This window comes from Mus musculus, chromosome 11 (genome assembly GCF_000001635.26).
Source record: "Mus musculus strain C57BL/6J chromosome 11, GRCm38.p6 C57BL/6J".
NCBI lineage: Eukaryota > Metazoa > Chordata > Mammalia > Rodentia > Muridae > Mus > Mus musculus.
Genome location: NC_000077.6, coordinates 74,980,970 through 74,996,012, shown reverse-complemented (window position 1 = coordinate 74,996,012; position 15,043 = coordinate 74,980,970). Strand labels below are relative to the sequence as shown.

Genomic DNA, 15,043 nt, shown 5'->3' with positions numbered 1-15,043 from the left:
TCCAGGACAGCAAAGGATACACAAAGAAACACTGTCTCAAATTGCAAACAACAACAAAAGATACAAAGTTGGGGGAATACGAAGGTAGAGAATAGAAACAGGAAGAGTGGGGGTAAATATGATCAAAATATAGTATATGAAATATACAAAATATAGTATTTGATATATAGTTCTTATATAAATTTAAACTTTGTAAATAATTTTTTCCTCTTGAAATAGGCCTTTATTTCTTTTTTAAAAGATGTAATTATTTTTATTTTATATGTATAGGTATTTTGCCTTCATGCATACATATGTGCACCATATATATCCCTGGTGCCATGGGTCCCCTGGAATTCGAGTTATATATAATTGTGAGCTGCCATGTGGTGCTAGGAATTGAACCTAAGTCCTCTAGAAGAGCACCCAGTGCTCTTAATCTCTGAGCCATTTCTCCAGCCCCATATACTTTTAACAAACAAAAAAGCCCCATTAAAAAGTCTAACAAACCAAGCTTTAAATATATATTTGGGGCTAGGAATTTGGCTCAATGATAAAGAGTTTACCTAGATGTGCTAGGACCTGAATTGAGTGCCAACACTGAAGAACAAGTTAAGTAAATAAATTGAGGAAAAACAATGGAAAAGGTGGCTGCAAACCTTGCTTCCAAAATTTCCCTAAACAGTATTTCTCCTTTAGTGTAAGTCTTTGGCAGAGAAAAAGATGCCAAATTGAGAATTAAATGGCAACTTAAACTAAATGCAGACTTAGCATAATCTTGTCTGCCAATGGGATATTGCACTCTTCATGATACCAACCAGCTATGGGCACTAAGACACACTGTTATCTTCAGGTAAACAAAGAGCATCTCCTTAATAGAGATGCTAAGAGTAAGCTTAATTTTATTGGCATGACTGAACTTCCTCATTTAACTTTTCACTACAGTTTCTCTTTCCTCAGCCTAAAGCAGTAGATTCATTCTGAAAACAAGAGAGACACTGGAACTCAGAACTGGAAAAAAAGGTGAGTCCCTGACCCCTCTACTTCTGTCACTCTTCTTTTCCAGAAACTTCAGCAACAGCCATATTCAGGTTGCCAAGGGAAAGGAGTCTGGCTAAACAGCCTGCCTCCCCAAGTCTAGCCCTTATGAAAGGTGGATTTCCTTTGTACAACTGTTCTGTCAAGCAGAGGGTCTGCCACGTCATACATTCTGCTTGAGTAAAAGACTTAAAAGTAACTTGGACGAGAGAACAAATTGTTCTTCCCAAAAGTCTTAGAACTTCTCAACCATAGTCACCTCCCATATATTATTAATGGCATGAAGAAGCTCATGCCTATAGGTTAAACTGTTAGTGCCAGGTAGACAGCTGTAGTTCTCAATTCCCCCAAGACACCTAGGTGTCACTTCCTCTATTTCCTGCAATTCGGGAATATTAATAACATAAAGTATGTATATGCTAGGTATAGTGGTCCATACCTGTCATCCTAGTACTCAGGAGGTGGTGTAGGAGTATTTCTTGAAACAAGCCTGGGCTACAGAATGAGATGCAGTCTCAAAAAACAGAAACCAAACCAAACCAAAAGCAAACATGAAGGATCATGAAATGAAAGCCAGTCTGACTCTGCCCAATTCTAACTCCTAGATGTTCCCTTAGAGCAAGCAACATGAACACACACACACTCACAAAGTGTCTCTTGGGTGCCCTCTTGCTGCTACTAGGGCTCTTCCGCAGGACTGAAATGGAGTCATACTCTATGAACAAATAGAGAAGGGAAAAGAAAAGGCCAGGGCACAGAAAAGGGAAGTTATTCCAATGGTGGCCAATGAGTAATATCCAGTGATTTATAGGAAATATAATCCAATAATATAGTAAAATAAAACAGTGTGCCTGAGATGGTTTTGATTTCAAAAATTATAAATCATATTTTTAAAAAGAGTGGGGGCACCGAGTGGAAGTCCAGATTGGAATAAATTGGGCACAGATGGGGGATGCAAAGAGGTTTCCATGATGCCCTACCACAAATGTTGCTTCAGTTACTTGTCCTCGAGAAACTAGTTTTATTTCCTTAAGTTACATTTTTTTTTTAAATTAAAGTTCTTGAAGTACTTGTGGTTAAATTCAACAATTTACCTTTTAGCTTCTTACCAGCTACCCAAATGGCTACTGAAGTATTAAATACTGAGATACAGGAAGAAGGCCTTTTCTCCTTTTAGGCTCTGAATGCTACAGACATTGTGACATCACTCGAGGAACCAGCCATTTAGCTACCAACTTTGAAGATTAGCCAAGCAAGGCACACAGCTTTCCTAGAGCCATGGCCTTCAACTTCTTGCATTCAACATACATGCATTCAATAAATACCTGTGTCTAATGAATACCAGCCTAAGGACCCCCAAATATCCCATCCTGACCTCAAATGTAGCTGTCTCCAATCATCTCGTAGAGAGTGCTAGGATTCCAAGCTGACTCTAATACCACAGGGGTAGGATCTTGCATAGGGCTCATGATCAAGGAAGTTAGTATCTCCAAAACCTAATGCAGGGGAGGACACCATTCTCTCTACCACAGTTTTGCCCCCCTACTTTGTCTCCTACCATATCCAAAGCTTGTAAATATTTCAAGTCTACAATAAAAGCTTATTTAAAAAGTAAATACCATAAAATGTTAGCAAGCACATTATGTATACCCTGGCCTACTGTAGTAGAAGGTAGTTCTTGAAAAGGGAACACAAAACACAAGAATGACCTATGATAGTACTGCAGGACTGGGGGCCATCAGCAAAGAACACACTTTTTAAGGAAGCTCTGTTGCTCTCCAAATCATAATTCTGACCCCACATCTATGGAAATGGCTCTGACAAGGACAAAGGATCTAACATCTTTCTGGGCTACAAGATCACCTCTGCTTCAGGCTGGAATGCTCTTCTCCAGAGAATCCAGGAACTGACATATGTAAACACCCACCCAGAAGGACATATCCAAGAGGGAATGGAAAGAAAAATGATGGTCCAGATGTTCTGTAACTTGCAATGACTGCCAAATCACCGTGGACCCAAAGCACCTGGGAGGCCAGGCTGTGTCAGGCCTTACTTCCTGGTTTCAGACAGCCAGGGTCCTGTGGCTAGGTGGTGACTGTGACAGCCTGCAGACTAGATGGGAGAGAACCCGTTAGAAGGGCACCAGCTGACAGAACTTGGGGGCTGAACACACAGAGCTTGATTTATCACTTCCTTACTCATAAAAATGTGATTCAAAGTGCTGCTGATTAGTGAAGGACTTAAATCGTTACCCTCTCCCCAGCCCTCTTCTCTCTCCACCCCCGGCACAGATGCTGCTACTCAGCCACAACACCCCCTTCTTGCCACTGTCCGTGCAAGCACAGCACAGGGGCCCAGAGAAGATGACTCATGTGCTGGGAAATGGAAAAGTGCATCTTCCCACCAACCAGCCCTGCTGAGTGCTCTGTTCACCCCTATCCCAATGGCAGCCCACACAGTGGGGTCTGGATGGCCGCCTCAGCTGCACACCGGGTACTTGGCAGCACGTCCGCAGAGCTCTGTGTCCCAGTTGAGTGTTATATCCTGTGGCCTGGGTTGTTTTTCCCTGAACCACCCTTGGAGCCTGTGACCACCTCAGCTCAGGCTCCTCTTGCCTCATGGAGGTGAGAGCCAGGGCAAGGGCAGTACAGGGAGTGGGGCTATAGGCCTTTACTTGTCATTCCTGACTAGAGGATCCACCTCATGACCAACTACAGAAAAGTGCTACAAAAGTATCTTGGCCTCAAATACGCAAGAGTCCTCTATCCTTTATCTTCCTTTCACCCATATTTTCTTTCTTTTTTTCTTTTATTGGATATTTTCTTTATTTATATTTCAAATTTTACCCCCTTCCTAGGTCTCCCCCTGCCCCCTAGAAATCTCCTATCCCATTCTCTCTCCCCCCTGCCTCTATAAGGGTGCTCCCCTACCCACCCACCAACTCCCACCTTTCCGCCCTGGCATTCCCCTACACTGGGATATCGAACCCCCTCAGGCCCAAGGGCTGTTCCTCCCACTGATATCAAACACCCTTATTTTCTTAACCTTTACTTAACAGCTACAAGAAAAAGACTCACTGGTGGTCTATGAAAGTCTAGGGTACTCCTTTCCACCAAAAGTGTTGAAACCAGGTTCTTTATATTCACATCTATAGAGACCATATGTCAGTTGTTGCTGAACTGTGTGTCCCAGCTCTCCAGCTCACACGGCAGTGGTGGCTTGGGTAGGAAAGCAGAAAATGAATACAGGGGCAACTGGAGGCCCTACTTACAGAGCCCATTGAGCAGACAGTGTTACTATGTAGTTCTGGCTAGTCAGGAACTCGATAAGTAGACCAAAATTAAAGGCATGTGCCACCACACCCTGAGAGCTTCATTCTTGGTAGCAAAATTTCCCTCCCTTTAGGACTGCACAGCCTCACTAGGGCAGCATTTTACAAACTTATTTATTTCCTTCTCCTTAGAAATCAGTGCTGTCCCTTAAGGCTCCAGGCCTCTGGCAACCCCACCTCAGCAAACAGCCACCTCAGCAAAAAATTGGCTAAGTTGTGAAGGCTCCTAAGCCTCTGTATCTTGCCCATTGCTGAACATTTTGGATGCTGTATAAGTCAACCTGATGAGGAAATGTCTTCCAGGACTGATATGATTGAAAACCCAGGCAGACCAGCTAAGAAGCTCCTCAAATCCCAAGAGAAGCCCTGTCCATAGGGAAAGTTCGGCAGGCTCACTCATTACGGAAGTTCCCTAGCAGCAGCAAGTTGAACATAGATCCTAATATGGACAGGAAGGGAAGCAGATCAAGTGCAGGTGAGAGGAGAAATTTCTGAGAAAAGGTGAACTGAAGAGCCAGTGGCACTGTCCAGAGACATTACATCTGCTTTGTGACACAGTCTCCATGGGGCAATTCCTACTTCCTGGCACTGCAGATAAGAATCTGAGCAAACATTCCCTGTTGATGCTCTGGAATGACTCCTTGGCAACATGGTGTAAAGAAACACAAAATAATGTCACTCAGACTACATATTTCTACCAAGTCAAACCACATCAGCCTTACCTAAGTGAGGAAGAGGGAGGGGAAGGGATCCTAGAAACATCCTTCAAATGCAGCATGGTCATCAGAACATTTTAAAATTCTGCCAATCTGCCCTTCCCTCCTGGCCTCCCGCCTCATACGGGGGTGTGGGGAGAAGTGTTCAGAAAAACACTTCAGAACGCATACCAGTACACTGGCCAGATTCTGGGCCTGGTGGGTTTTGTGCTTCCAGATTTGAGTCACCAAAGCTCATCAATTCTCTGTTCTTACTCTCTGGCAGGGTCCCATAAGGGATATCCCATAGGGAACTAGACTTTTCCATATTGAACAAACAGGGTACACGAGTCCAGAAACAGCAATGCCTAATCCCTGCCAAGCATACGGTCTCTGGAATGAAACATTTCAGCAATGCCTCTCTCTTGGGAGAAGTCCTGGGTATGCAGCCTCTAAGAGGCCTTGCTGCTGCCATTAGCATAGCCAGATGTGCAAAAGCATCTCTGGATTTTTAAATTAAACTTTATATTTACAAATCTCTCCTTAATATCCCAACCAAGCACTATAGAGTCTTACAGAATTTAGAGACTAAAATAAAGATCTAAGAAGCAATAGAAGGGAGAGGTGTGTGTGTGTGTGTGTGTGTTGTGTGTTGTGTGTTGTGTGTCTGTGTGTGTGGAGATGGGGTTAGTGATAAGGTAGCAAAGATACTAAATTCAACTCTGTCTAGATGGAGAAATTAGATTTCCCTTACCTTTCAACTGGGAGTTATGCACGGCAAACATGTTGATGGTCATAAGCTGCAGCATACGGGTACTTCCAATAGGAGATGGGCTATGCTGCAGCAATACTTGGAACTCCTTAAGGACCTTCTCAGCCACTGCAGGGAATGTCTCCATCCTACAAATATGGGGATTCCATTATTGAGGCACATTCTTAAAGGCACTCAGAAGAACAATTCCCCTCTCCCAAGCACACAACTAATACCTAGGAAGTTTCTTTCCTACTTATTCCACAGTTTTGCACATATAGAAGAAAAAAGAAAAATATTCAAAGCTTAGAGATAAAAACAACTCAATTACTGGATAAATAGCTGTTGTAAGTTATTATACTTTATTTAGCAGGCTATTTCTTAGCACAGCCCACCCCCCATATTAAATGGATTCAAACTGATAAGAGTTTCTGTTTGAAACAGATTTTCTAGACAGTGAGAATATTTCCTTTAAATTTTAGTACCTACACCATCCCTAAGTCTCCTTTATGAAAACTGTGCTCCGTAAAAGGAATCTAATCACAAAAAAACTTTCTTTACTTAAAGAATTACTTCAGAAACAAGACATGGTAGATCATGCCTGTAAACCCAGCACTTGAATGGCTGAGGCAGGAGGATCTCAAGTTCAATTAGCCAAAGATACACAGCAATAGCTTGTCTAAAATTTAAAAACAAAAAGAACGAAAAGGAAAGAGCAATGCTCTGCCTTCTTAGGCACTATCACACTCACTGCCTACCCATGGGTCCCAAACTCTCCCTTGAAGGACGCCTAACCTAGGGTTCCCAATGGTCTGTTTCTAGCCTTTCCTGGGCTGCTCTCCTCCCTTTCACAAGCCTCTGCTCATCGGGTCTGTATGTTTTCAGACCAGTGGAAATACAATGCCCTGGCCAACTGCCACTCCCAATACAGGAAGAGCCTGTAATGTAGGGAGGCAGAAATCCAGCCAGTGACCTAGGGCTTCTAAGGAGAGGTCATTCAAACCAGTGCTTGCCAAATGTGGCCACTGGATCCTAAACAGTGGTGCATGCCTGGAGCTCCTTTGGCAACAAGGAGTAAACCACAGCTGAAATCCTCTGAAATAAAAAGCAAACTCAAACTTGGTGCTACAGAGAGAAACCAGGCACACAGGCCTTAGGGCTATGCTGAACAATTCGTGGTCAGCAAAATATCTTTTACCACCCCCCACCCTACCCCATCAAATTGCTTGTGGTACTCTGAGGGGTGCAGTGGGGAACAGCTCTAGGCTGGATTAATAAATAGCTTCTGGAAAGTCAAGGCAGACAATCCTTCTCAAATCCTGGGAAAAGGTGGTGTGAGTTTTGCTCCAACCTTAATCTTTATCGTTAAATAGCATCCTTCCCTGATAAGAAAACCTCAGAGCTTTATCAAACCTTGGCAATCTTTATACCTTTCCTTTGGATGGTAACTTGTACTGCTGACCCTCTGGTGCCCAGAAGTCATGGCTCAGCTACAAGCCAATCACAGTTTACTCTAGTCTGCCTCTGCTTAAGTGTCCTCATTTTTACTGGCCCAAAACATGCCATGCGTTTACTTTCCGAGACCCCTATGCCATTTTAAGTGCCTGCCCCAAATCAAAACAAAGCAAAACAAAACAAAGCAAAAATTGTTTCCCTCTAAAAATCTTCAGAGCTGCTAAAACTCTTGATAGACTAGGAATGGCAGGGAGTGATGTTTGTGGCTGGATTGGATCCATTTTTCCCCGTGGGCTCTAACAAAGGTTTCATTTTCAATCCTGACACTGTGCAGCACTCTCTCTAGATGGAGGTGGGGAGGGGGCGAGTACTTCTCATTACAAGAAGAGCAGAGTTCACTCTGCAAGAAAAGCAGCCATGCTGGGCAAGTTTCAGAGCCATGTGTCTCCGTGTTGAAAGGCAGTAAAGCGCCAGCACAGAATGACAGGACAGAAGTGTCACATGGGACATGTGTCTGAGGAAGCCTCTTCCCCGGGGTAGGAACTGAAACAGATCCATTAACACTCCATGGTCAGACTAAAGTCTCAAATGAGCACAAGTCAAATGCTCATTCTTTTTTTCAGAAACTTAAAACAACCCCCCCCCCAAAAAAAGCTTCCTTGGGTTAGCACAACATAATTAAAGAATCAATGGTTAAGAATGTAGATTAGCCTCACACATCAAATCTAAGAGAATATGGCTCATTCCTAGAACTCAGGAGGCATAGGCAGGCAGATCTCTGTGAGTTTGAGGCTGGTCTTATCTACAGAACAAGTTCTAGCCCAGCCAGGGCCACTGAAGGAGACTCTGTCTTAAAAAGAGAAACTGACAATCTGTTGGGTGGTAGTAGAGGAGAGTTAGACAAAATCAAGTGTTCTTAAGCAACAAATGGAAAAAGTACAGTTAAAAGTCACCTTTGCAAAGGAAGGAAGATAAATCTGTGAGTTTGAGGCCAGCATGGTCTACAGTGAGTTCCAGGACAGCCAGGACTATAAGAGAGAGAAGAGACCCTGTCTCAAAACAAACAAACAAATAAAACCTACAACAAACAAAATGTCATCTTTTCAGGATTCAATAATGAATACAAATCTGTTTCAAAGATTTATAACCAAAATTCTTTCTTATTTTGGTTTGAAACTGTAAGTAGTTTCATGTACTTTTCTTTGAGAAGTATCTTTGTACCTTACCTACATATTACAAAAAAATTTATAATAAAACTAATACAATCATGGTATATAATTTACATATATTTAAAGTACATTGTCTATGTACAAGTACACACAAATTCAAAACCCAAAGTTGTACATGGTGGCATACGCCTGTAATGTTAGCAATGAGAAGGCCAAAACAGGAGGATAGTTGAATTTGAGGCCAGCCTGGGCTATTACATAGTGAGATCCTGTCTTGAAACAAAATAAACAAAAAACAAAAGTGGAGGGGATCCACAAAACTATGTTTTCACAAATACATACGTAAGCACGCAAAAAGGCCTAGAAGGACATATAACTCAATGTCTAATGTGCTTTCTTCGGAGAGCAAAGGATGGAGATACGGATGAGCTTGGGGGCAGGGTGGAGAGAAGTATTAACCTTAACTATAGCTTTGTATTTTCTAAGAGTTTCTGGGTGTTACTTATAAAATAATTATAAAATTTAAGACAAGAAGAAAAAGCACGAGCAACAATAATAAAGGGAAAAGAGGAGGAAAACAGAAACTGTCAGAAGCACCAAACAGGCTCAGACATTGCAGAGACAGGTATGGTGGCATACAGCACCTGGGAACTTATAAACTGAGATTGGAGGACTGTTGTGAATTCAAGGCCAGCCTGGGCTAGCTATGGAGTTCAAGAACAGCTGGATTATAGTGTGAGACAAACAAATAAATGAAAAAACAAACAAAAAACCAAAACCAACAAAAAGCACCTCCAACAGCACTACCTATAAAGTTGCCACTGATTTATACTCACATGTAAGAAACCTCAACATAGATCCAGTGAACAACTGTAAAGCAGTTTAATATCATTACTTTCATACATTCATGCATTCACACACACACACACACAAAATGACCCTAAAATGTACACTAAGCATTAAAGGTATTCAGTTATCTCTGGCTATTAAAAATATGAGCAACTTCGTTGGGTATAGTAGCTCATGCCTCAGAGCTATGTAGTATCAACAAAAACCAAACAAATGAATATGAGTAACTTTTTTTCTTTTTCTTTTTTTTTTTTTTTAGATTTATTTATTATTATATGTAAGTACACTGTAGCTGTCTTCAGACACACCAGAAGAGGGAGTCAGATCTTGTTACGGATGGTTGTGAGCCACCATGTGGTTGCTGGGATTTGAACTCTGGACCTTCGGAAGAGCAGTCGGGTGCTCTTACCCACTGAGCCATCTCACCAGCCCACTTTTTTTCTTTTTGCTAAGTTTTCTAAATATTTTACAATGTACATTGTATAATATAAAAAAGTTCCTCTACCATAAATACTTCTGAGTTTGGTATTTAAAGACATTTAGCAATTTTACAAATAAATTAAAATACAAATACTTGATTTTTAAAGAACTCAAGTCTAAAATAAATACATAGGTCTTTACATTCCAAGGTCTTGAAGCTGTACAAATAGCATGCTGAGGCAAGCAAGCACAAACTCGAGTGGTGACTTTAACCAAGGCAGTAAGAGGAAGCAAAATTATTTTAGTTGTCATAATTCAAGAGTTTATGCTACCAGTTGCCAGCTTCTGACCTCTCTCAGTTGAGGCCAAGTGCAGGTCTCACCCAACTCACAGGACAGCATCTATCAAGGCCTCCAGCAACCCTGACTATCCTCTTCTAGAGTCCAAGGACTCAGCTCCTATTCTTTCAAATCTAAGAAGACTGATCATTTTCAGAGCATATACTTTACTGACTTACATGGCTTACTTGTGATCTCTAGGGACAACTTGTCTTGTTCGGATTGCAATTTCAAGAGACCAATCTTTCAGACAATACTGGGACCCAGACTCAAGAATGCCTCAGACAGTGACTAACAAACAGGGCAGGCCCAATCCCTCAGATGGTGAGGACACAGCTGGGCTAGACAACACTTTCTGCAGAAATGAACCAGGATTCCTAACTTTTCTCAACTTCTTAACTCTTTAATAACTTAAAACATCACAGGAACAACAAAAAAAAATTTTTTTTAATTAAACCATGTCACAGGGTGATGAGAGAAAACACAATATTGCTATAGAACACAGGGACTAGAATGAGCCTCAGCAACAATCTATTTAAGAGGGCTGGAGAGATGGCTCAGCAGTTAAGAGCACTGACTGCTCTTCCAGAGGTCCTGAGTTTAATTCCCAGCAACCACATGGTGGCTCACAACCGTTTATAATGAGATTCAATGTACTCTTCTGGTGTGTCTGAAGACAGCTACAGTGTATTCATATAAATATAAATAAATAAATATTTTAAAAAATATTTACTTTTTTTTCTTATGTGCGTGTATGTGTGTGTGCATGCGCGCCATATGTGTGCAGGTGCCCATAAAGGTTAGAAAAGGACACCCAATCCTCTGAAATTGGGGTTACAGGGTACTGTACAGGAGTATAATACCAACATGGGTACCAGGAATAAAGCCAGCATCTCTTTCAAGAACTCTCTATACTCATTAAGCCATCTTTTCAGCCCCCTTCCACCTTTTTTAACAATAGGAATGTTACTTGAGGAATACCCATTCAGAGACTGAAGTATGTCTACAACTGATAGACGTTTTCTTTATTGAAAAGGACCATGTCTCACCTTTCATAAAGACAAAAACTGGATCATCTCTTTTTCTTTTTTTAAGAAAGAGAGAGAGACAGAGACAGACAGAGACAGAGACAGAGACAGAGACAGAGAATGTGTGTTGGAGCACATGTGCCTCAATGCATGGATAGAGATCAGAGGATAAATTGCAGGAGTTGGTTCTCTCTACCTGTTGATGGAACTCAGGTCATCAGTCTTATGGCAAACACCTTTATCCAATGAGCCACCTCACTAACCCTGGATTAACTTTTTGACAACTGATGTTATATTCAAGAACATTAGAGATCCAGAAAATTAATCTAGACCAGAGTAAATGAAATTCATTCATTCATTTTCTCTCTGTCTCCCCCTCCTCCCCTCCCCCCTCCCCCTTCCCCTCTCATATGTATCCCTTGCCAGTGATGGATTTTGAACTCCTCATCCTTCTGCCTCTACCATCTGAGGGGTAGAATTACAGGAATGCCACCACACCCAGTTTTTATTGGTGCTGAAGATTAAACTTGGGCCTTCCTGAACCCTAGGCAAGTAAAAAAACCAACTGAACTACATCCCTAGTCCTCTTTTTCCAGGTGTTTAACCACTACTGTAGCTTTCCCCCAGATTTGTTCCAAAGTATCTGTGCTTAAATATGAGAATTTTAAAAGAGAAATAAAATATAATTAACATTAATGATTTTAAAAATATATATATTAAAGAATATATATATGATGTATATTTTTATCATACATTCTGAAGTAAGACTTATAACAGCTTTTCACTTCCATGTTTCTGATGAAGACGACACATTTAAAACCATAGGTATCCACAAGGGGCACTCTGCCCCCCAAGGAACATTTGCCTGGAGACAGTTCTAATCACAACTTGGGAGTAGAGTATGTGACTGTCATGTATAGAAATGTGCTACAAACATACAGGCTCTCAAAAGCTCAAAATGTCAATAGTTTGGAAGTTGGTGAACTTGGACACTGACAAAATGGTCTAGGGAACGCCGGGCAGTGGTGGCGCAAGCCTTTAATCCCAGCACTCGGGAGGCAGAGGCAGGCGGATTTCTGAGCTCGAGGCCAGCCTGGTCTATAGAGTGAGTTCCAGGACAGCCAGAGCTACACAGAGAAACCCTGTCTCGAAAACCCAAAAAAAAAAAAAAAAAAAAAAAAAAAAGATCTAGGGAAGTCTAAATGACAAGCAAGCACAAGAGGAAAGGGGAAAGCAGGTATGGGTATGTGAGTGTGAGTATAAGCCTGGCATTTAGGAGGTGGCCACAAGAAGGATCAGAACTTCACACATAGCCTGAGCTACATGATGGGGACAGGGGTGGGGCAGGGGAAAGGAAAGGAGGAACAAAGAAGGAAACAGGAGTTTCAGAGTTGAGTGCAAGGTAGGAAGAGAAAGGTGAAAACTGGCAACCATAGAAGCTAGCTAACAGGGAGGCACCAGCTTATTTTAATTGTGCATTTAGTACTTCCTGTTCTCTCACCAGTCTATACTGAACATGTCGGCTACCACCATTACTGCAGCTCTGCACTCACTGATGACCAGCTGAAGTCTACTGGAACCTTTTGGAATACCAGTTACTTTTCTCTGGCCATTTCCAATCTGTCTTTTTCTTAGAATGTTTATTTTTTCATCCACACAACTGTTAAATGAGCACTCAGGATGCAGCTGAGTTAGACAAAGCTTCTTCCACTGGAGCATATGCTGATGGTGCTAGGGAGAACTTAGAAGCAACTAACATACACAGTTTATTTTTCCCAAATAAATTACTCCACACTTATTTCAGATGGTAGAGATTTTTATCTTTTGGCACTTCTCCGATGATCCCAAGTCACTTCAGAATCTAAAATATCCTTAAAATGGCCCTGAGTATCACTCTTGCCCAAAATGATGCCAGAGGAATATAATGTGAAGCACACTTTCACTCACAATCAACAGGGCAATGGCTTTTCAAGCAGGACACAAAGTCTTCCATCATCTTAAAAAAGTAAACACAAAGTATATGGAAGCCGACCTGACTCCTGTCTCCCTGCAGAAAACCTATATAATTACAGGGAACCTTACAAGTTCATGGCATTGAAGAAAAAGGAAAATGCCATAACAGGAGATTTGCAATGTGAAGCCAATCACCTCTAAGGGCAGCTCACAATAAAACCAATATTCAAAAAAGATTGAAAGCCAACAGGAACCCAAGCACAGTGGTACTCTTGGGAATTCCAGCACTTGGAAAGCTGAGGCAGGAAAGTTGCCAAGTTCTAACCCAGCCTGGGCTACACAGAAGAGACCTTGTCTCAAAAACCCAAAGCCAATTGAGCAGTGCACCTTTATAGAAGGGATGCTGCTTCTTCACATTGATGTCCCTTACCCAAGGAGGCCCTGCACAGAGACACTCAGCACACATCTCCTCTGACACTGAAGGCACTGTGCAGCTTTTATATTGCCAGGAAAACTCTTCTGATGCCCAAGAGGAACATTCAAACTCTTCCCAGGAACTCAAGGGAGAAAGCCCTAAGGCTTTGCACACACTGCCTTCCCTGGGGCTTACAGAGATTTACTGAGATCAGCAATGTGGCACAAGGGACTGAGTGCATAGGAAGTTGGATGGGTCAGAAGAACACAGAGGAAGGAAAATGTTACTCTGTTATTGAGGAAAGATTAGGAGATAATTTTTCCCCAAGGAGGACCCCTGGAAGCTGCACCCAAGGATGTAGCACGACTATCTCAGACTTCCTGGGAGTTAAGCAGGAAGACAGAGTCAACAGAACCCAGGAGGACAAGAAGAGGGGACTGGGAAAGACTGTCCTAAAAGAATGGCTTTAGAAAAGAAAGGGAAAAAAAGGAAAGACAAAGATAGTGATATATCTCAAATTTTATGAACACAGTAGGAAAGAGAATGAAGAGAAGGTGGAGGCCTCTAAGAATTCACACCCTGTGCCCTCAGTTACAAACACAGGCTAGTTGCTAACAATATTAAATTCCAAAATGACTTGTAATGTAGGGAAATAAAATAAACATCCTGCACACTTACCCAATCCGGGTAAACAGCTTCCCATGGGCATGGAGAAAACTGAGGATGAACCTTTTGTTCAGCTGCATGGGAAAAAGGGAGAGGAGAAAACAATTAACTTTCCCCAGTTTCCTGTTACTGAATACAGTCCCCAGTGACACAATAACCTGGCCAGGGTCTAAAGGGGTGGGCACTGGGGATGGGAACCAAATGGACATGCCCAAACTCTCACACAGACCCAGGGCACATGCCCAACAGCTGCCTTCCAGCTGAGCCAGGATAACACAAGACTCAGTGAGTGGACAGCACCCTCTGCTGGCAGTGGCACCCTTGTGCAGACATGGAAGCCGTGAATCTGAACTGAGCAGGTTTACAGAGGGTGATGTCTCTTCCTCTCTATAGGATGAGAAGCCACTCCTGGCTCCGTAATAACTGAAATTAAATTCTGACAGAGATAGAGTAACAACAACTTTAGAGAAATTCCTGATCGTACTTATGAACTGTTTTTCTACCTATGTAGGAAAGCAGGCCTCTGACAGCTAAGGTTAAGGTATTTATCACTAAGGCGGCTCTTCCAATACTTTACTGACTTGAAATTGGAGTTCAGTTCTGAATCTGGAGCTGAAGATTAGGGTATCTACAGAGGACAGGCATAAAGTAGGTTGGTGGTGACAACAGGAACCTCTGACTGTTACTCTCTAGTCCCAACAAATGTTCTATGTAGAACCAAGCTGGGAAATGAAATATGGGTTGTTGTTTTGTTTTGTTTTGTTTTGTTTTTAATGTAAAGTGCTCTGGCTTTTTTTTTTTAAAGATTTATTTATTTATTATATGTAAGTACATTGTAGCTGTCAATTATGGATGAGCCACCATGTGGTTGCTGGGATTTGAACTCAGGACCTTTAGAGGAGCAGTCAGTGCTCTTAACCGCTGAGCCATCTCACCAGCCCGCTCTGGCTTTTTAA

General features: G+C 42.0%; 1 protein-coding gene across 4 annotated transcripts in view; it reads right to left on the bottom strand.

Annotated features, from left to right (window-relative positions):
• Smg6 (Smg-6 homolog, nonsense mediated mRNA decay factor (C. elegans)) overlaps positions 1-15,043 on the bottom strand; it is a 238,595-nt gene that overhangs the window by 168,436 nt on the left and 55,116 nt on the right. For 3 of the 4 annotated variants that reach the window (NM_001002764.2, XM_011248660.2, XM_011248659.3), the window contains 2 exons: positions 14,100-14,161; positions 5,798-5,943 (listed from right to left, as the gene is read on the bottom strand). In NM_001002764.2, coding sequence (NP_001002764.1) covers positions 5,798-5,943; positions 14,100-14,161 — 208 coding nt within the window. Of the gene's footprint in view, positions 1-5,797; positions 5,944-8,202; positions 8,272-14,099; positions 14,162-15,043 lie in introns of those variants that run through there. The other variant, XM_030245450.1, reaches the window with a different exon arrangement.